Raw genomic sequence first — 22,415 nt, 5'->3', positions numbered from 1 at the left:
ACTCCGCCCCATCCAAGCTGAGCATAGAGGCTTTTGCAATTTTGCAAGTCTGGTCCTACAAGGCTGTGTCCAATACAGAAGGTATCCCGGCATAGACACAGCTGATACTCACAGCCAATTGGCCTGGGAGGTCAATTCCTCCCAGTGATACCAACAACAATCAAGACTTAACTACAACAAGGCTGTACACACAGTCCACAAAGGGGAGCACCAAGAGTGTCCACCTCAGGTAACTGGGGAGGCTGACCCACAGGGCCACATAGGAAACCTAGCACACAAAGCTACCCTACTAACTCAGGGAAGCGGCGAAAATGCGGAGTCAAAGAAACAGACCACAAATGAAAGAAATGGAGGAGAACAGAGGACTGGATATAGAATTCAAAACCATGGTTATAAGGTTTTTCAAGAATTTCCTAGAAAAGGCCGATTAATTTAACGAGACGCTCGAGGATATGAAAAAGGACCAACTAGAAATTAAACATACACTGACTAAAATAAAAAATATTATACAGAGACCCAACAGCAAACTAGAGGAATGCAAGAATCAAGTCAAAGATTTGAAATACAAAGAAGCAAAGGACACTCAGCCGGAAAAGCAAAAAGAAAAAAGAATCCAAAAAGCTGAAGATAGTGTAAGAAGCCTCTGGGACAATTTCAAGCATACCAACATCAGAATTATGGGGGTGCCAGAAGAAGAAAGAGAGCAAGACGCTGAAAACCTATTTGAAGAAATAATGACTGAAAACTTCCCCCACCTGGTGAAAGAAATAGACTTACAAGTACAGGAAGAAATCCAAAGAGGACCACACCAAGACACATCATAATTAAAATGCCAAGGGCAAAAGACAAAGAGAGAATATTAAAAGCAGCAAGAGAAAAACAATTAATTACCTACAAGAGAGCACCCATACGATTGTCAGCAAATGTTCTAAGACAGGTTAGAGGCCATTGTCTGAACCTCACAAATTCAGGCTGACTGAAAGAAGCCAGACACAAAAGGCCACATGTTGTACAAGCCCATTTATATAAAATGTCCAGAACAGACAAATTCATAGAGACAGCCCGGCCGGTGTGGCTCAGTGGGTGAGTGTCAACCTATGAACCAGGAGGTCACAGTTCGATTCACCATCAGGATACATGCCCGGGTTTCGGGCTCGATCCCCAGTGGGGGGCATGCAGGAGGCAGCCAATCAATGATTCTCTCTCATCAATGATGTTTCTACCTCTCACAGAAATCAATAAAAATATACTTATAAAAGTAAATATAAATATATTTTAAAAATCCAGAAAGACAGAAAGCAGATTAGAACCTTCCAGGGAAGGGGAAATGGGGAGTGACTACTAATGGTTATGAGGTAACTTTTTGGGGTGATGAAAATATTCTAGGATTAGAGATGATGATTAAGCAACATAATATGCTAAGAACCACTGAATTGTACACTCCAAAACAGTGATTGTACATTACACAAATTATATATCTCAATAAATTTTTAAAGCCCCTGTCTAAGATTATAGGGAACTTAAGAAAATTCACTTGGAAACGCCCACAGAGCTCCAATTCCCAGTGAGTGCAGGGCCACTTTCCCCTTGACCCCATCCTGCCACCACCGATGAAACTCCCTGCCCTGCATTTGACACAGGACAACCTGACCAGAAGGAACACCATGCTTACCTGCACCTCGTTCGTTTTCTGTCTGATGGCCTCTTCCTTTTCTCTAATGTCTTGTTCCAGTGAGTATTTCTCCCTGAGTGTTTAAAGATATTTCATGAAAGCACAGAGTAAGTTAACTGTCACCACAGTGCAGATTCTCCACCTGACTTCACAAGACCCAATTCCAGCCCTAGCTGGTTTGGCTCAGTGGATAGAGCGTTGGCCTGAGGACTGAAGGGTCCCGGGTTTGATTCTGACAAGGGCACATGCCCGGGTTGTGGGCTCGATCCCCAGTGGGGGGCGTGCAGGAGGCAGCCAATTGGTGATTCTCTCTCATCATTGATTTTTCTGCCTCTCTCTCCCTCTCCTTTCTTCTCTCAAATCAATAAAAATATATTTTTTTAAAAAGACCAAATTCCATCCATCACTATGGAAACCCACGGAAGTCTAGGAATGACCCCAGGGACCATTTGCTCTAGGTGATCCCCTCCCCTGATAGCATGGGGAAAACCTGTGGGTGCGATGAGGCATCACTCCCACTGTGAACACAAGAGCCCTTTAAAGCAAAGGATTTTCAAAGAGGGAGTCGGAGTGATGCCCATGGTGAGGAGGACTTTAAAGACTGATGTTTCAGGAGCGAAGGAGCAGAACAAGCGAGCACCCTTGACCTTGGCTCTCTGAGACCCTGACCAGGGAGCCCAGTCAAGCCCCTTGGGACTTCTGGTCCATACAGCTGTGCATTAATAAATATGTGCAATTTTAAGCTGTTATATTTGTGTCAATTTGTTATGCAGCAAGAGAAAAGTAATCTCCAAATCCTGTTTTCACTCACTCACTGAATAGTGAGCATCTACTGCTTGGAAGCACCGAGGGCTAAGGACCTGGGGACACACCACCAGAGGCTCCTACCCTCATGAAGCTCACAGTCCAGTGGGGAAGACAGGTGACAAATCAATGCACAAATCAATACAATCTAAGGGCCACAAAGTAAACCCAACAGGATAAGGAAAGGAAAGTGCTCTTCAGGGAGGTGGTCTGTGAATGGCAGACATGGTGGAAGAATGTTCTAGACAACATGAAGAGGAAAGCAAAGCTTGGCTGTGGGAGCCATGGTGAGAAATTTGAAGATGCAAGTAGGGTGGGGTTTAGAGGGCTGGCAGCAAAAAGTGGTAGTGAGGCTCTCGGGTCCCTGGGCTGCCCCCAGCTAACCCCTAGCAGGAGGCTGTGGTTGGCCACTATGCACACCAGGTGCTCAGTGGGGCCCTGCCTGTCTCCTCAACTGCACACAGCTATCAACCCCCAGTGGCAGAAACCAGTCTCATTCTCCTCCTTACGGACTGAACATTTGTGCCCCTCAAATTCATATGCTGAAACCCTAACCCCCAAAGTGATGGTATTAGGAGGTGGGGCCTTTGTGAGGTGATTAGGTTATGAGGTGGATGGAGGAGCCCTCGGGAACAGGATTAGGGCCCTCATAGAAAAGACCCCAGAGAGCTCCTTCATCCCATCCACCATGTGAGGGCACAGAGAGAAGACAGCCATCTATGTACCAGGAGGCAACCACACCAGACACCAGGCCTGCTGGTACCTTGATCTTGGAACCTCTAGAAGTAAATGTCTGTTTTTAAGCCCCACAGTCTAGAGCAGTTTGTTATATGCACTAAGTCACTCTTATTGTGCCCAAAGGGGCTGTCTCGGTGGCAGAACATCACTAGCCAATGCACCCTGCCAGCACTTGCACAAGAAGGCCTTCTTTAGGACATTCTGCCAGATATGAAACAACTGCAACCATCCGAATATTCATCTCTACAAGCCGAAGACTACCTAACAATATCCTTTTTAGACCCAACCCATTATGACTGGATCACGTAAAGGGAGAGGCAGCAGGTATCGCTACAACCCCCACCAGCAACAGCTTGCTGAGTCCCTCTCAAAGCTGCCAGCTGGGGGCCCAGCCTCCTGTAGATAGATGCTCTTACACACTGGCCTCTCACCTTCAGAGGAAACACTCCTGGCTGTCAGAGGCTGCTCAGCTGTAGAGGCTCCCCTGGCCTGACTTGGACACTGGTGCCCCTCCTAAGACCCCAACCCTTGCATTATAGGGCCCCTATGCTCCTCCACCTGCTGTTCTGATTAAAACCTGATGGGGCTCTAGGACACTGGCCTCTGCCTTCACAGACCATCTCAGCCTTGCAAGGTTGATTGATCTCTGGTTTGGAGGACACAGCCCCTGGAGCTAGGGGAAGAATGGGGGCCATCCTCTGGACTGAGCATGAAGGGGGAGTCTGGCTTCTGCAGGCAGCCCAGGCTGAGGCTTTGTGACCCACCCAACCAGTCCCACCTGACATTTGACCTGCCTTTGCTTTCTCAGGGCTCTGAGAAGGAAAGAAGCCCCTCTCACAAACCTCTGTAGCTGAGGGCTCCCAGCTGTGAGTGGAATCCAACCCACTCTGGCAAAATACTGCCATTTAATTTTTGATAAATATAGGGTGTAACAAAAGTAGGCTTACAGTTGTTCCTATGGAAAATAATACAATCCTATATAATAAAAGCCTAATGTGCTAAGTGTCCGGTCATCTGGTCAGCCGTTCAACCAATCAAAGCATAATATGCTAATGATATGCTAAGGCCACTCAACTGCTTGCTATGACATGCACTAAACACCAGGGGGCAGACAGTTGACAGGTTGATCAGTCGCTATGACGTGCACTGACCACCAGGGGGCAGATGCTCCAACCGGTAGGTTAGCTTGCTGCTGGGGTCCAGCAGATCGGTACTGAGCAGGCCGAGCCGGACACACCCTGGAGCCCTCCCTCTGTCCCTCCCCAGCTGGCCAACCTCCTGCATTCCTCCCTGGCCCCAAGTGTGCACTGGTGAGGTCCCTCGGCCTAGCCTGCACCCTCTCGCAATCCGGGACCCCTTGGGGGATGTCAGAGAGCTAGTTTTGGCCCGACAGTAGAACGACCAGTCACTATGACGTGCACTGACCACCAGGGGGCAGATGCTCAATGTAGGAGCTGCCCCATGGTGGTCAGTGCACTCCCACAGGGGGAGCACCGCTCAGCCAAAAGCCAGGCTCATGGCTGGAGAGTGCAATGGCAGTGGCGGGAGTCTCTCCCACCTCCACGGCAGCACTAAGGGTGTCCGACTGACGGCTTAGGCCCGCTCTCTGTGGGAAGCGGGCCTAAGCTGTCAGTTGGACATCCCCCAAGGGCTCCCAGACTGCGAGAGGGCACAGGCCAGATGGAGGGACCCCCATGAATGCACGAATTTCATGCACCGGGCCTCTAGTAAGTAATAATACAACAGTAAACTCTGTTTTGCATACTCATAACTGTAAACCTACTTTTGCCCCATCCTGTAAGTGCTCTCTTTCCCATGGAGGGCAAAGTGCTTCTGGCCCTTCTGCTCACTGCCCCTAAGTAAGGAAAGGGCCCCCTTTCCCAGAATTAACTAAAAAGAGGATGCAGCCTGGCTGGTGTGCTGTTCAATGATTAAAGCGTCGTCCCACAAACTGAAGGGTCTTAGGTTCAATTCCTGGTCAAGGGCACATACCTGGGTTGCAGGTTCAAGGCACAGCCCTGGACAGGGTGCATGCGGGAGGCAATCAATCAATGTGTCTCTCCCACATATCTATCTCTCTCTCTCTCTCTATCTATCTCTCCTCCCCCTCTCTAAAAATTAAGTAGAAAAAAATATCCTCCAGTGAGGATTAACAAAACAAAACAAACAAAGAGGATGCAGTTCTACAGAGGAACCCAGGGACCTATAGGAAGTGGGCATATTTCTTTATGCCAGACTCTGAGAGTGCAACACCCTGTCCAAAGCCTTCATTCATATATGGGGAAGCCCAGGAATGGAGCTGGAGACCCAGATGCAAGGCCCCTCTAACAGTTTAGCTGTCAATCCTAAGCTATTAACTTGCCACCTGAGTCACAGTCACTTTATGTGTCAGAGATAACAAGGCCTTTGGGGAAGGTGGAGGGAGGTGCTGGTGCTGCCTGGTAACCACCTGCCTGAGACCCCACAGCCCACTGGCTCCAAATGAAGACTCATATACTCAAGTTCATTAAGTCACTTCAGAAACACAGAAGAATTTGTGTCCCTTTACTTCTGTTGAACAAACTAGTGGTGGTCACTTTCCAGAAGTTTCTGAAACCTCTCTCCAATACTTCTGATAGTGACCTGGGGTAGGTCTGTGTGAGATTCGGGATCTCAGGGGAAGAAGCCACTCTCACATACCTTTGTAGCTGGGCGATCTCTTGACTGATATCATCGAGTTCCTTCACACCAGTGAATTCTCCCGACCCAAGAGAACTTGAGCTGTCCTGGAACCAAATTCAGACACTCGTACATATTACCACACTGAATTCACCACACAGCAGGGACTAGTAGGTCTTAGAATGAGGGATAAAATCGTCTATGTCTCCCCCAACCCCCAGGCCTGAGAACTATCTGGGCATCCAGACACACCAGAGACCCCTGGGGAAGACTCACACAGGCTGCCAGCGCCACCTGGTGGCGGGCTGTGGAAGAGATTCAAATACAACAGGGGTGTGCCAGTGGCTACTCACCGGGATAGGGGTGCCTCTCTCTGAGGGTGGGACCATGTCCGGCGAGAGGACCTGAGGGGGGTCGATGCCTTTACTGACCTTCTGCTGAATGAAATACATAGCTAATGCGAATTGGTCTTTGCTTAACTTTCCCGTTTGCCTCGTATCGGCCAGGGCCCTGGGAGAAATGTGGGACGCTAATTACACATCACAGACTTCAGATTTAGGATTCACCCGGAGCAATGAGTACCAGTCACGGGACCCATGCTTTTAAAAACTGGATAATGATGATAAAAACAACAGGCCATAGTGTAACACCTTTTCTACTGAACATCCTACTCTGGGGATCAGTCCTGGCCTCCCACTCGAGCTTCCCACCCAGACACTGGTCAGGGAGGGGCTGCGGGGCAGGAGGGGGCTCCCTCCTGGCTATTTATCGTATGCTGGTGGTAGACACAATGGTCCAGCACAGAGCAGTCATTCCTATGAAAATGGAAGCTGGGCCAAGTGAGCACTCAGATCTTTACCAAATTCCTGCAGCCCTGGGTCATCTTAACGGCCTGGGACACTGGTTTTCAATGGAGACAATGGCAGCAGCAGTTTGTGTTGTGATCATAAGGGGATGGGGCCTGAAAAGCCAAGTAAGGCTATGCTGCACAGGACAGTCCCTCCCTGCTGAGGTGTCACTGCCTGCATGGCCTTTTGCTGTCCTGGCAGGTAGGCAAGGCAGCACATAAGCTCAGGAACCAGGAGCTGGCCGCTATGGGAAGGGAAGCCTCTCATGTAAGGACTCGGCCTCCACGTCTTCCAGAAAGGTCTTCCCTTCATTCAATCACTGCCCACTCAAACACGTAGCCTCTTTCCCACTGCGCGGAGTCACTACAGAAATGAAATCATTTTCTAATGCACAGCAAGGAGAGCTGGGAATGTTGAGCAAACTCAGGCCCAAACACTGTCCGTGAACAGGGCCACAGGGAGCATGGGAGCATGGAGACTGCTGACTGTCGCTAATCAAGGCTCATTTTAAAAAGTCTTCGTTCCGTCAGTTTGAGGGCACAATTTCACACTGCAGCTACTTCTCGGTCTGCCTGAGAGGGCCAGTCCTGCTGCACACCGAGCCCACAGCAGCTTAGGCTCTCCTCTCCAGCACCTCCCCATCTCTCAAGGATCGTGGGCTCCAAGGCCACATGTGGGTGCTCTGTCAGGTCCATGCTGGTCCTGACACTATGCTGACTGACAGGCACTAGGTGCTGTTAGGGGAAAGGCCCAGTCCCTATTTTCCCTCTGCAACCCGTCTTGCCCTGTTCTCTCCTTTTAGTTACGTCCCCTCCCCGGTCACCTGCAGCCTAATCTAGATGGTTGTTTCACTTTCCCAGCGGTGATTCTAGAACTCACAGAGTATGCCCTTTCCCTTCACTCCCTATATGCAATCCTCTGCATTCCTGCTTTAATCCAAAAGGATGATTTAATGGTGTCATTTACGTGTTGTTACATCACTTACAGATTGGGGTATATGTTATAAATTTCTTCCCTTGCATTGTCCCTTTCAAGTAATGATCGGGCCTTTGACTTCTGAGTACATCCATTTCAAGTGATAGAGGGGATGTGTTTATTGGTTTCTAAAAGGAAACACTGGATCTGAAGGGGCTGCAGCTGGGCCTCCCTCAGCTGGTTTGTGACTAACTTTGGGTGTCGTGTGTTCCTGAGGATGGCATGGCCCACTTCCTGGGCAGAGGCCTCCCTTTACAACATGGAATTACTGCTCTACTTGGAGGACTCACTTCTCCAGAATAACATGAAAATTCTCTCCTTATCACCCCAAGTGATGCTCCCAAAGGTCCTAAGCTCTGAGGACAAAGCTAAGAAGTGACTTTCAACACTGGCCAGGTACAAAAAGAGGCACCCCAGTGATGTGAACATTGCTCTGGCTGGCCCCAAAGGAAAGTGGGAGTGAGCCCTGCTCTTCAACCCAGCCCTGAGGTGCAAACCAGTCTCACCAACAGTATGCCCAGTCACTGTGCTGCAAAGGGCACCGTCTCTATAGCAGGCAGCTACAACCTCCACTGCCCAGGTCGGCCCTGCTGGAGCTTGGGGGTTCTTACTGCATATTCCCCCACAGGTGGCCAAGTGTTTCCATCCCAAAAGACTGTGATGAAGGCTGACCTCCTGCTAGAATCAGCATAATCACTAGCAAGAACTGGTCTTAGCCATTCAAACAGGTCACCCCAGAGCTCTCTAGGGGGGCGGGACAGGAGACCCACCTGCTGGAGGAAAGTGAACTGACAGGCATGAAATATAGGGTACAGGCCTTCATACCTATACCTTGCTCAGCCCCCATCAGCCTGGTGAAAATAAAGTAAGGGACAGACACAGAGGCCTTTGCAAGGCTGAGGAGGCACCCTGACCATCCCTGACTCCACACCCTCCTGTCCTACTTATCCCCACAGCACAGCCTCATTTCCACGGGGCCCCTTTGAGCCGCCCACAGCCATTATAATCTTCCACAGAAAGAGGCCCAAATATTAAGGAGCAGATATCCGTCTACCTGTCCTTACCATATGTGTGCTAGAAGGTTCTGGTTGAGGCCAGAGTGCATGAAGATCTCCTTCACCTCCTGGCCGCTCACATAGCCATCCAGGTCCAGGTCGGTCTTCAGGAAGATCTCATCAAAGCGCATCTTGTCTGCCACTGGCACAACCCAGTTTACTGTTGGCTGAAAGGTGGTTTTTGTACAATGGTTAATCCTCAAGCTTTTCATCACCTACAAATATACACTATTAAAGTGTTTTCACATGCATTTTAGCAGAAAACCCTCCTCAGGACCCAATGAGCCAACAGGGTAGACAGAACCCTGTTCTGTAAAAGGGGAAACTGAGACTAAGAGAGTTTATTGCCAACTCGGTCAATCTCACCCAGAGGCCAGCCTATAACTCTCTGCACCCCATCACAACACCACTCTCCCCTTGTGCTGACAGGGAGGTAAAGATCCAGCAGGTCTGTCCACCAATAGCTCTTCACCCCCACTGCCAAGGACATGCCAGTGATGTTCCAGGAGAGGCTTCAAATGTGTTGGGCAAGACCCTCCTGACCACCTATAGGAGACAGGCGATGGAAGGCCTGTCTCCTAAGAACTGGCCCAGCTCTCACGCCAGCCTTCCTGTCTGCCATCTTCTGTCTGCAAACACTTCCCTGCAGCTGCCAGGTGTGTCTCGATGCCCACAGTGCCAGGATTCTGTACTCCATCCTCTGTCTCTGCCCTGACTCTATGTGACAAAGGAGTGCTCCTATGAGGTGTTGGCATGTGCAACAGCCCTGATGGGGGGCCTCTGACGATCACCCAGATTGTTTCAGTTCAGGGTTTTGGATAATAACTTAGTACAGCCAAAAAAATGGTCAGAAAACTTATCAGGACCTATGGGCCAAATTCAAAAAGCAAGGGCTCTGACAGAGAGACTTCCAGCAGCAAGATAGACCTGCATTTTACTTGCCACCTGATGTGACTTTGCAGGCTGCTTCCCATCTGCTATGGGACGAAGTCAGAAGAGATGTGCATACAGGAGCTCTAGTGAAGAAGAGGCTTGCTGTCTTAAGTGACTGGAGTAAACTAAACCTCAGATGCCAAGAAACCCAAGGAAAAAGTTACAGCGGGTCAGACAGGCTGAGCTGAGGGGAGAACAGTTTCTGTCTGGGACAACAAAAGTCCTGATGTTTGCTGCACAAACAGAATAACCTTGCTGCCTGATTTCTGGGGTATCGGGGCATGTCAACAGCAAAATCCTGATGCTTGCTTGGCTACAAATCCATACAGGGCAGACTTCCCCTAGAGCTGGGTTTAAGCTGGCTCTGTAGCCGCAGGCCCCCAGTGAATGGGAATAGACCCTGGTGGCTGGAAGGAGCCTCACCCCACATCTGGCCATGAACAGGAACAGGTGGCCCTTGGGGAAGTCCCAGAGACAGGGCATCACTAACCTGCAGATGAGAGAAGTGGGGGAGAGGGAGCATGGTGACTGTGGGTCCCCAGAAACGCTCATTCTCATATCTGATTCCTCCAGTTGGCCCTATTCCTGAAGGGGACACACCCTCCACTCCCACTTCTGAACCTAACGGCCACTAGTAAAATCAGTCTAGTTTAAGAACTCTTGGCAAGCCCTGGCTGGTGTTGCTCAGTAGTTAGTGTCGGCTCATGCACCAAAGGGTCTCAGGTTCAATTCCCAGTCAAGGGCACGTACCTGGGTTGCAGGTTCGATCCCCGAACCAGTGGGGCATGTTCGGGAGGTAACCAATCAATGTATCCCTCTCACCTCAATGTTTCTCTCTCTCTCTTCCCGCTATTCCTCCCTCTCCCTCCCTTCCACTTGTTCTAAAAATAAATGGAAAAAATATTCTTGGTGAGGATTAACCAAAAAAAAAAAAAAAAAGAACTCTTAGCAAGAATTTAGCAGACTAAAGGAGATGCTAGGTTGTCTTAGAAAACAACAGCTTGTGCAGGTCTAAGTGACCAGACTCACCCTCTCTTTGTCCCCACCCTACTGTCCCCTTGCTCACCCTGCCCTGGCCTGCTCCGTTTCTAGAACATACCTAGTGCTCCCACTTCACAGCCCTGGAGCCCAGGCACAGACTAGTCCTCTGATGGCTTCTTGTCATGAAGATTTTAGCTCAGACATCATCCTATCAGTGACTGTCCAGCTGGCCCCATCTGCAGAAGCATGCACTCCTATTCACCCAGACACTTCTGGGCCAGGCCTAGTCCTGGTTTCTCATGGCTGTCAGACCTTCCTTAGTTGATTGATTTACCAATCATTTGCCTTCCCATTAGGGAAGGGGCCTATCCCACAGTCACTGTGGCACCACCCAGGACCTCCAAAACACGCCAGGCATGGCTGGAGAGCTACTAAAGATATCTGGTTGGGTTGTCTAGACACTGGGCTTCTTAGCAGCCAGCCATGTAAATCTGACCAAGCAGAGGTTAACAGCTATGGGCCATACCCTCCATCTGGCCAGGGCACTTATAGGAGCTGCATTAGCCTTGTGACTGAGCCAATGGCCCTCTCTGATCTCTCTTTTTTTTTTTTACTCTAGGGTGCAAAGCTGTGTTCTATGAGCTCCTTGAAAATGAGCCTCCTGAGTCAGAGGTTTAACTTTATAAACATGTTATGAGCAAGAGAAATCACTGTCTGATTATGCACTTCTCATTTTCATCATATTATGAAATTGCACAGTGGTGCTGGCTGGCCTGCTTGTTACATTCATTGCTTTGCCTTTGAAACCACAAATGAGGCAGAAAGCGAAGCATGATTCCAGATGTAACTCTAGTTCGAGTTCTCACATATTTTAGACAATCTCAAAGGTATTCATTTATAAAGATGCTGCATTTGCCAGAACAAAAAACATTTATATATATATGATGCTACTGTGCGTGCAGAGTCTGAGCCCACAGGTGTCTTTCTAACATGAGATGGATGCTCTCACTCATCTCATTATTCAACATACACTCACTGAGCATCAAAGTACCAGAGATTGTGCTAAACAGTGAGATTATAACCAAGACCTAAGTCTGCTCTCATGAAGCTACCAGGTGTTTGTGTAAAAAAACCATACATAGTTCACTATATTCCCAGGTATGAGAATCTAAAAGAATGTGAGGTAGCCCTGGCCAGGTATCTCTGTTGGTTAGAACATTGTCCTGATACGTCAAGGTTTCAGGTTCGATCCTCAGTCAGGGCACATACAAGAATCAACCAAAGAATGCATAAATAAATCAATGTCTCCCCCTCCTCCCCCTTTCCTCTCTCTAAAAATCAATTTTAAAAATTTAGATGAATGTAAAGCAAAGGGAGGAGAATGGCCGAGTGAGCAGGACCTGGGGATTGCTGGGTGATGATGTGGTCATGCCAGGCTCCCTGATAAGGTGTTCCATGATAGAAGGCTCACTAAGCAAGGTGCCCCAGTGCGATCTGGGGATACCCCTCCCAGCAGAGGGACTGCCTGAAGCAGGAGGGGCAGAGAACTGAGGACAGGGCCTGCTGGGAGGTTACTGGGTGTGTCTGAGGAAAGGTAGTGTTTATATGCAAGTGAATGAGAAAATTAATTCTGAGTCCCTGTTGCTATGGGTCTGAATATTTGTGCCCCCCTAAATTCCTATGTTAAAATCCTATCCCCCAATATGGTGGTGTTAGAAGGTGGGGCCTTTGAAAGGTAATTAGGTCATGAGGGTGAAACCCTCATGAATGGGATTAGTGCCCTTATAAAAGGGACCCCGGAGAGTTCTCTAGCCCCTTCCACCATGTGAGGACACAGCAAGAGGATGGCTGCCTGTAAACTAGAAAGCCCTCATCATTTGCCCAATCTGCCCATGCCTTGGAGGTTTCCAACCTCAAAAACAATGAGATATAAATGTCTGTTGTTTATAAACTACCTCATCTATGGTATTCTGTTACAGCAGCCCAAGTGGACTAAAATACCTGTCACAAATATTTTTAATTTAAGCATAATCATTGCCTTTTGGGGGCGCAAAGTACTTGTTCCCAAGAAACATCTCGCTGGGCCTTTACACATGAAAATGGCCGTGCTGAGAAGTGGCCACATACACGGAGGGCACCATACCTGTGTTTGCTTGATACTGTGCTTGGGAGACAAGCTTCCTGTGCTGTTTAGGCTGCTGACGCTGCCATGGGAAGGCGTGGAGCGGAGGCTGTCTTTAGGCGGGGGGCTAGCGGGCAGGACAGGCACGGCACCTGGGAACACTGTCTTCTTCCTCTTTGTGGGTGGGATGAGGGACGGGGGCAGGACGGAGGGCACGGGTTCCTTCTCAAGGGCTCGGTACACCAAGTGCATGGCCTGTAAATGCAAAAGAGAATCACGTTCAGGTGGTCAGGACAAGGGCGGACAGAAGGCAGCTCTATCAGGGGCAGCAATGACAAGACAAAGGTCATTCTTTTTATTTATATATATATATAATTGATTTCAGAGAGGAAGAGAGAAGGAGAGAGAGAGAGAAACATCAATGATGAGAGAGAATCATCGAATGGCTGCCTCCTACACGCCCCCTACTGGGGATCGAGCCCGCAACCCAGGACCCTTCAATCCACAGGCCAACGCTCTATCCACTGAGCCAAATCGGCTAGGGCCAAAGATTGTTCTTTTTGAGGTCACCTCTAAGCTGAACAGAATAAAAATAAACCTCTTCTAATAAGCTATACTTCCAATGTAAAAATTTCCAAGGCATTTGTGTAATTGTGACATTGAATGAATGCAAAAGGAAGTCAATCATGCCAAAATTCACACATCCCTTCACTACACAAGAGGGCCAGGGCTGACAACTCCCAAAGTACTGGAATTCGATAGTCTAAAGACAAACCACAAGAGCTGTGTTTAACTTCAAGATATTCTGGAGACTCAGAAAACTACAGGAAAGGGTGCTGTGCCCAGGACAGGCGGCTCTCCTGTTTGAGGCAGGTAGGAAATGGAAACTTTGTCTAAATCAAAGATTAAAAGTTTATTTCAAAATGTAACAAGACCAAACCACATTTACAATGCTCCTCACTTCAAAATATTCTTTTTAAAAATATGTATTTTATTGATTTTTTACAGAGAGGAAGAGGAATGGAGAATTAGGAACATCGATGAGAGAGAAACATCGATCAGCTGCCTCCTGCACACCTCCTTCTGGGGATGTGCCCAAAACCAAGGTACATGCCCTTGACCGGAATCGAACCTGGGACCTTTCAGTCCGCAGGCCAAACCGGATAGGGCCAAAATATTCTTTAAGTTGCTATTTGTATAAAGAACAGATCCTTAACACAGGTAGGTCACTATAAAATTCAACAAAATATTACACCCAGCTGGTGAATAAAAAACACACACCACAAAATGACAATTCTAAGACCCATTTATAAAAGAACATAAATCTTGGCTAACGTGATAAGAAATGACAAAAACAAAACAAAAAGGGCCCGGCTGGTGTGGCTCAGCGGTTGAGCATCGACCCATGAACCAGAAGGTCACCGGCTCGATTCCCAGTCACAGCACATGCCCAGGTTGCGGGCTTGATCCCCGGTAAGGGACGTACAGGAGGCAGCCAATCAATGATTCTCTGTCATCATTGATGTTTCTATCATTCTATCCCTCTCCCTTCCTCTCTCTGAAATCAATAAAAACATATTTTTAAAAAAGAAAAAAGGGAAACTTGGGGCTCATGAAGCTGTGAGAAGAAAGAGGCCCATTCCGGGTTCACTCTGGGCCAATTACCCCATTCCTGAGGACCACTCCAAGGACGCTTCAATGATATGAACACTTTAAGTCCAGTTCAATCAAAAGAAATATTAAAAAATAAATAATGAGGGGGCAAGGAGAGGAGACTGGGGAGTTTCATGTTTAATAAGGGCAGGGTTTCAGTTATGCAAGATGTAGAGAGTTCTGGAGATAGATGGAAGTAGGGGTGGCACAACAATGTGAATGTACTTAATGCCACTGAATTGGACACTTAAAAATGATTAAGATGGTAAGTTTTATGTTATATTTTACTATACAAAAAATAATAATAATAATGGACAACCAGTGAAAACACAGATGGAGAAACATGGAAAATGCTCAAAGTAAAAAGGCAGAACAGAGTGGACGTGAGTGGAGAAAACACAACTGAATACTTGCTGGGTGTAAGGCAGGGGTAGGGAACCTTTTTTCTGCCAAGGGCCATTTGGATAGCTATAACATCATTTGTGAGCCATACAAAATTATCAACTTAAAAATTAGCCAGCTTTAGGACTGTCCCTATTAACTTTGTTTTATGTAAATAATTTGTGGAAGTTTCTGAAAAACTTGCTTTTGCTTACTTAATTTTGAATAAAAGCTAAATTCAAAATAAAATAAAATTAGCCTGCTATATTTGGTCAAACATTTAATTAACTCACCCCTAATGCCTTGGCAGGGCCAGACCAAATGACTTCATGGGCCTTATATGGCCCTCAGGCTGGACGTTGCCCACTCCTGGTGTAGGGGATTATGAAGGGGGATGGTAAATCTGTAATTCCCTTGTAAAATGATTTAGATTTAGCCTAGAAGTTTAAAATCTTGAAGGCTTTAAACACATAATATAGTCAAGATAGTAAGAAGCTTCAATTCATTTATATGTTGTAAAAACCACATTTTAAAGATGTTTAAAATTCCTAGAACAGAGGGATATGGTTGGGTATTCCTAGATGATGCACAATTGTGGTATTTTTTAAAAATTTTGTTCTTTGGGGGGAGGAGGGGGAAAACCTTTGAACTTAATTACTGTTTATTAAAGCCTTATCCTTAACTACAAGGGACTACTTTATTCTTTGTTTGAGATTTAATGGAATGAGGTAAGTGAATAAATCCTATGAATGAGAGAGAGAAAGGTCCAACATGGGAATGAGGTAAAAGGAAGAGAGGCAGAAGAGGAGGGACAGACTGACAGGTGCACAGGATGAAGAAGGCAGGCTCAAGGAGAGGTCAGCCCACCCACCGGGCAGCTAAAGAAGCGGATGGGTCACTGCAGGGGTGTGCAGGGAGGGCAGCTACATGGGAAGGTAGCGCATAGGACAGAAGAGCCTTATCTACACACAGCTCACTGCTGTCACTAAAAGGAGAAGAGGGTTTAGGCCCAGACAGAAGCCGACGTGGAGCAGGAGCACCCCAGGGGTACTGAGCACCCCAGTGCACAGATCCTGGTTTCCAACAACATTCTCCACTACAAGGAGTGGGACGCCCTGGAAAAAGGGCTGGTATGGGGGAGCCAGGAAGGTCTTATTGCACCATGAGGAAACAACTGGCCAGAGAATGATGGGATATGACCAAAGGACAAAGGAGTCAACGGGGAGGAGCTCCCACTGGGCAAAATAAGTCAGGCCAGTAATGGATTACAAACTGTGAAGCAGAGGACGCATCCATAGTCCACTCTGATACAAACAAATTCCTGATGGTAGAAGGCTAGCTAGAAAATGTGCAAGGAATGACGGAATTACAAGATCACCACCTGCAACCACCAGAATCCTAACTGATATAGTCAAAACTCCTGGGAGGATGGGAGAACGAGCAGGTGAGAATCAGAGGGGTATTAGGCTGTTCAGTCTCCATGTGTCTCTCACAAGAGGCCGAACACGAAGAAAAAGAATAACTACAGCAACCTCCACCCTGACCTCAATCAAGAATTGACACTGTCGTAATGACATGTAATAAGACATCACACGTTCTATAGATGACCTGCCATAAGACATCACATGTCCTGTGGATACCCCAGGAGAACACACATCACCTCCGTGCACATCCTATCCCATAAAGGTGCATGGCCTGGGCCATCAGAGAGAACAAGAGACAAACCCATACCAAGGGACACACTACAAAATGCCCTCTTCAAATGCCCATGTGGCCATGAGACGTGAAGACAGACAGAACTGCCCCAGATTAGAAGACACAAAAGAAACAGGGTTACAGAACATAACATACCAGGCTGGAGTCTCTTTTACTACAAAGGACATTGTGTGGAAAATTGGCAAAAATATTAATAATATCCTTAGATTATATAGATGATATAATATAGTAATATAGCCTGGCTGGTAAGCTCAGTGGTTGAGTGTCAACCCATGAACCAGGAGGTCAGGGTTCAATTACAGGTCAGGGCACATGCCCAGGTTGTGAGTGGCAGCCGATCAATGATTCTCTCTCATCATTGATGTTTCTCTCTCCCTCTCCCTTCCTCTCTCTAAAATCAATAAAAATATTTAAAATATATATATAGTAATATACACTGAGTGGCCAGATTATTATGATCTCTGAACACATAATAATCTGGCCACTCAGTGTGAGTGTGTGTGTGTGTGTGTGTGTGTGTGTGTGTGTGTATTAGAGGCCCGGTGCATGAATTCGTGCATGAGTGGGGACCAGCCAGCCTGGCCAGGGGGAGGGGACATTGGTGGTTGGTCAGCCTGCCTACTGGTTGAACTCCTGGTCGAGGGGACAATTTGCATATTAGCCTTTTATTATATAGGATATACACTGAGTGGCCAGATCATATGCGTTCAGAGATCATAATAATCTGGCCACTAAGTGTATAGCTATCATAGTAATTACTATAATAAATTAATTTCAAAGCTCATTTCCTGATTTTGAAATGGAAAGTTGTTAAGAAAATTCCTTGGTTTTAAGAAACACACACTAAAGTATTTTGGGTTTAGCTTTTTTTCTCCACCAGAGTTAGGCTAGGCCTGCAGGTCTGTGGCAAGCCGCGGACGTGGGTCTCTCTTCCGCAGGATGGGGTTTGTGAAAGTTGTCAAGAACAAGGCCTACTTCAAGCGATACCAAGTGAAATTCAGATGACAGCGAGAAGGTAAAACTGATTACTATGCCCAGAAACACTTGGTAATCCAGGATAAAAATAAGTATAACACACCTAAATACAGGATGACAGTTCGCGTAACCAACAGAGATATCATCTGTCAGATTGCTTATGCCCGTATAGAAGGAGATATGATAGTTTGTGCAGCTTATGCTCATGAACTCCCAAAGTATGGTGTGAAGGTTGGCCTGACAAATTATGCTGCAGCATATTATACTGGCCTGCTGCTGGCCCGCAGGCTTCTCAATAGGTTTGGCATGGACAAGATCTATGAAGGCCAGGAGGTGACTGGAGATGAATACAACGTGGAAAGCATTGATGGTCAACCTGGTGCCTTTACCTGCTATTTGGATGCAGGGCTTGCCAGAACTACTACTGGAAATAAAGTTTTTGGGGCCCTGAAGGGAGCTGTGGATGGAGGCCTATGTATCCCTCACAGTACCAAACGATTCCCTGGTTATGATTCAGAAAGCAAGGAATTCAATGCAGAAGTACATAGGAAGCACATCATGGGTCAGAACGTTGCAGATTATATGCGCTATCTAATGGAAGAAGATGAAGATGCTTATAAGAAACAGTTCTCTCGATATATAAAGAACAACGTAACTCCAGACATGATGGAGGAGATGTATAAAAAAGCTCATACTGCTATACGAGGAATCCAGTCTATGAGAAGAAGCCTAAGAAAGAAGTTAAAAAGAAGAGGTGGAACCGTCCCAAAATGTCTCTTGCCCAGAAGATCGGGTAGCTCAGAAGAAAGCAAGCTTCCTCAGAGCTCAGGAACGGGCTGCTGAGAGCTAATAAACCAAATCACAATTTTCTATGATTTTTCAGAGACAATAAACTTATTAGGCAAACAGCTATTTCTGTGTTGAGCTCTTGTTAATGAAACTGTAGGAAATACCCTGAAATTGGCAGTATTTTTCCTCAAGAAACAAGTATAGATTTTTCCAGAAAAAGATGTCTTGCATATCTTCTCATACCTGCTGCTTGGGCTTCTGTTCTCAAGTCTGACAAGCAACATACCAGCCTTCCACTAGAAAATAATTCTTTCATTGTAACCAGATGATTAGTAGGGAGAAAGGTACCTTCAAAGTATGTAATTTTAAAGTAATCAAAACGTATTAACCTGTGGGTTTAATTTTTGAAAGGAAGCTGTCCAATGAAGGTCACATAGCTAAGATACTTGAATCAGATTAAATCTTTGAGCAGAAAATACTGGGTCTTTTCTCTACAAGAGGTGTAATTTTATGGAGATGTTGAAGGGTACATGGCCAGATCTGAATAAACATGAAGAGCAAATCCTTGTATATTTAGTTTATACGAGAAAATACTTGATGGATAAATTTATGTGCCTCTAAAAAAATAAAATAAAATAAAAAAATAAAGTATTTTGGGTTTAAAAGGTATTGCATCTGTAACTTACTCCAAAATGGTCCAAAGGAAAAATTCATGGATGTGTACACATATATACATTTACTCATAGAGAGAGGGAGAAAAGGAGGAAAAAAAGATAAATGTGGTAAAATAGAATCTGAGTGAAGGGTGTTTACTATAACTTTTCTTTAAATCTAAATTATCCTAAATAATAAAAGGCTAATATGCAAATCGACCAAATGGCGGAATAACCTGTTGCTATGATGCACAGTGACCACCAGGGGGCAGATGCTCAATGCAGGAGCTGCCCCCTGGTGGTCAGTGCACTCCCACAGGGAGAGTGCCACTCAGCCAGAAGCCGCACTCACGGCTGGCAAGCACAGCGGCAGAGGCGAGGCAGCGCTAAGGATGTTGTGGGGAGCAGGCCTAAGCTGGCAGTCAGACATCTCCCAAGGGCTCCTGGACTATGAGAGGGTGCAGGCTGGGCTGAGGGGGGGACACCCCCCCCCCCCAGTGCACAAATTTCATGCACTGGGCCTCTAGTATTTAAATAAACATTTTTAAAAATTAAAAAAAAATAAGTCCAGAACCCTTCCCCACACCATGAGAGGCACAACAGAGTGAGAAAGAGAGTCACAGTGGGGGCCTACCACAGCAAACTCATCTCTGTCCAGATGTCCATCCTTGTCAATGTCACTGAGGTCCCAGACCTGCAAGGGAAAGAGCAGCAAGGCTTACTGGGGGGTGGGATGTACCAAGGCTTACTGGGGGAGGAAGGGGTGGTGTGCAGCACGAGAGCCCACCAGAACTCAGATTCTGAGTACACGCTGAAGTTAAAACAAGGCGATCAAAATGCATTAAGAACCAAATCTGCAGATTCTCTGAAAAACCATCATCCAATAAAGTATTATGAGTTCCAAGAACCATTCTGTCATATTATGTTCATGATTTTCTGTAACAAATGATCATGATTGTAATCACATCCTCCCTGATTTTTTTCTTTATCACCTCACAAAGAAATCTTAGCTAGAAAGATAGTTTGTTTTTGGCACAGGTGTTGCTCTAAACATAAGACCTCCCCCCCCACACACACACACACACACACAAACCAGCTCCCACCCCTATTCTCAATGCACAGGGTCATGGACATGTGGTCGAGCAGGTCTGTGGTGTCTCATCTCCTCTCCCATCAGCAGATGGTGAGTCAGGTGCTAGGCTTGTGCTAGGCTTACCTAGAACCTGAAGACCAGGCAGACAGGTATGAGTTCCTAGAAAAAGGCCACGTGCCAGATTTTTTAAAGTACAATTTAAAAAAGGCACTGACCCAAGTTAGCTCTCCACCCTGCTGTGTCCTTGGCTATGACCTCTCAAACATTCCAGAGGCCAGAGCTTCCAGCTGGCCTCCCTGCCTTTAGTACTATCCCCGGGGTAACCACAGGGACTGCTCTAGAACAAACTCTGACACTACCAGGCCCTGCTGACAGCTCCTCAGTCTGGCACACGGAGTCCCCGGTACCCTTAACAGGTCCTGCACCCCAGGCCAGCCTCCTGGGACTCCACCTTGAACTCTAGGGACACCAAAGTATTCATAGTCCCCTCAAGCATAGGAATGCCCTCTTAAAGGTGTTCAGAAAAGCTGGCAATAGTAAAGCCATGTTACAAGCCTTAAAGACAATGAAGTCATTAAGGTCCCTGAAAATGGCTATAAGAAATTTTAATAATGAAACCATTTTCATAAGACATGAGCTAATTTTAAAGCTTCACTATAACTAGTACTAATGACTTGGTGGAATTTCTAAATGTTAGTAAAAAAATAAAAAAATAAAGGTGTTCAGTACTGGGCTGAGTGCCTTATGCCTTTTCATTTAGGAAGCAGAAAAGTAACTTTCCCAAAGATACAGTGTATGTGTGGGGGAATCAGTATAGGAATGGGCCTTCCTGCCTCCACAGTCCTCCCTGTGCCCAGGGCTTCCCCACTGACATGAGCCAAATCATTCTTTGTGGGGCATCCTAGGGACTGCAGGGTGTTGTGCAGCACCTCTGGCCTCCATCCACATGATGCCAAAGCACCCAAGCCAGGTGGGACAGCCCAAACTGTCTCCAGACATTGCTCATGTCCCCTGGGGGTAGAATTGTACTACCCAGCATGCCAGGCTGCCTCTGATCATGCTGTCACAGCCTGGCCTTCTCAACCTGTAGTCTGCCACCTGAATGAGCCATGTCTAAAGCCTAGGAGGTGTCTGTGGACAGCAAACATGGGGCCAGCAGAATCTGCAACCTTGCAGGAGGTGAGAAACCACTTACCCTGCCCAGGACATCAAGAGGCAACTTTGAGTTCATGAGAACTGGCTTAACTTTGTCTCCAGAGAGCAAGCCATTTATGGGTAACAAGCTTTCGAAAATTCCATCGAATTTTGCCTTTTCTTCCACCTAGATGGAAAAAAAATAGCCCAAGTGAGTAAAAAAGTGGGCCTGTGGGAGAGTCTAAAGCGAGCTGGAAGCTCAATGAAAGCAGGCGAGGATCCACCCAGGCCTCACCTAAATGCACAAGACAGTCTTACAGCAGTTCCAGAATGAACTTATGCCCTGCAAAAAACCTCTGATACCCATGGATCTGTCAGTCAAGATCAATGGGAGAGAGAGGATCTGACCGCAGGGGCTGCCAGGGAAATAAAGATCACTCCACCTGTGTCCTAGGACAAGAGCATGCATGGATTTTAGTTCTTTAAGACAAGCAACTAAATCTGGATATCAATCTAAAGAACAGAATTAAAAAATCAAATATAAAAGTAAACCAAAGATTTTCCCAGACAGTGTAGCTCAGTGGTTGAGCTTCGGCCCATGAATCAGGAGGTCATGGTTCGATTCTCAGTCAGGGCATGTGCCTAGGCTGCAGGCTTAATCCCTAGGAGGGGGAGACATGCAGGAAGCAGCCGATAAACGTTTCTCTCTCATCGATGTTTCTATCTCTCTATCCCTCCCTCTTTCTCTCTCTAAAATCAATAAAAATATATTAGCCCTAGCCAGTTTGGCTTAGTGAATAGAGCATCGGCCTGCGGATTGAAGGGTCCCAGGTTTGATTCCGGTCAAGGGCACGTGCCTGGGTTGTGGGCTCAATCCCCAGTGTGGGATGTGCAGGAAGCAGCCAATCAATGATTCTCTCTCATCATTGATGTTTCTGTTTGTCTCTCCCTCTTCCTGATATTAATAAAAATATATTTTTAAAAAATAAAACAAAGATTTAAGTAACTAGTTATCCAAATCATCATTAAACTAGGAAGTTCCCTGTGTCTAACAGTGAAATAATAAACAATAAAAAGTCCTCATTAACAGAGCGAAGGTCTGGGCAGAGCAGTAGCTCCTGCTATTTTGAAATATGACATGAGGACAGCATATAAAGGGGGCTGCTGGTGAGGAAGTTTTGGGTGGGAGATTCCAAAATACCTCCTGCAGAAATAGAGACTGCAGTAATTGCAAC

General features: G+C 46.7%; 1 protein-coding gene and 1 pseudogene across 10 annotated transcripts in view; one reads left to right on the top strand and one right to left on the bottom strand.

Moving 5' to 3' along the window:
* Positions 1-22,415, bottom strand: part of EPS15L1 (epidermal growth factor receptor pathway substrate 15 like 1) — a 99,995-nt gene that overhangs the window by 46,625 nt on the left and 30,955 nt on the right. For all 9 annotated transcript variants that reach the window (XM_079772231.1, XM_079772236.1, XM_079772234.1 and 6 more), the window contains exons 7-13: positions 21,242-21,367; positions 19,588-19,647; positions 12,808-13,041; positions 8,760-8,917; positions 6,226-6,382; positions 5,894-5,979; positions 1,673-1,745 (exon numbers count right to left, since the gene is read on the bottom strand). In XM_079772231.1, coding sequence (XP_079628357.1) covers positions 1,673-1,745; positions 5,894-5,979; positions 6,226-6,382; positions 8,760-8,917; positions 12,808-13,041; positions 19,588-19,647; positions 21,242-21,367 — 894 coding nt within the window. The remainder of the gene's footprint in view (positions 1-1,672; positions 1,746-5,893; positions 5,980-6,225; positions 6,383-8,759; positions 8,918-12,807; positions 13,042-19,587; positions 19,648-21,241; positions 21,368-22,415) is intronic.
* Positions 17,353-18,886, top strand: LOC307100783 (large ribosomal subunit protein uL18-like; annotated as a pseudogene). The gene has a single exon. The product of its transcript is annotated as a large ribosomal subunit protein uL18-like (transcript).

Source organism: Cnephaeus nilssonii (genome assembly GCF_951640355.1).
Source record: "Cnephaeus nilssonii genome assembly, chromosome: 5".
Lineage (NCBI taxonomy): Eukaryota > Metazoa > Chordata > Mammalia > Chiroptera > Vespertilionidae > Cnephaeus > Cnephaeus nilssonii.
Note: the sequence above shows the minus strand (reverse complement) of the source record. Positions and strands in the feature narration are given on the sequence as shown.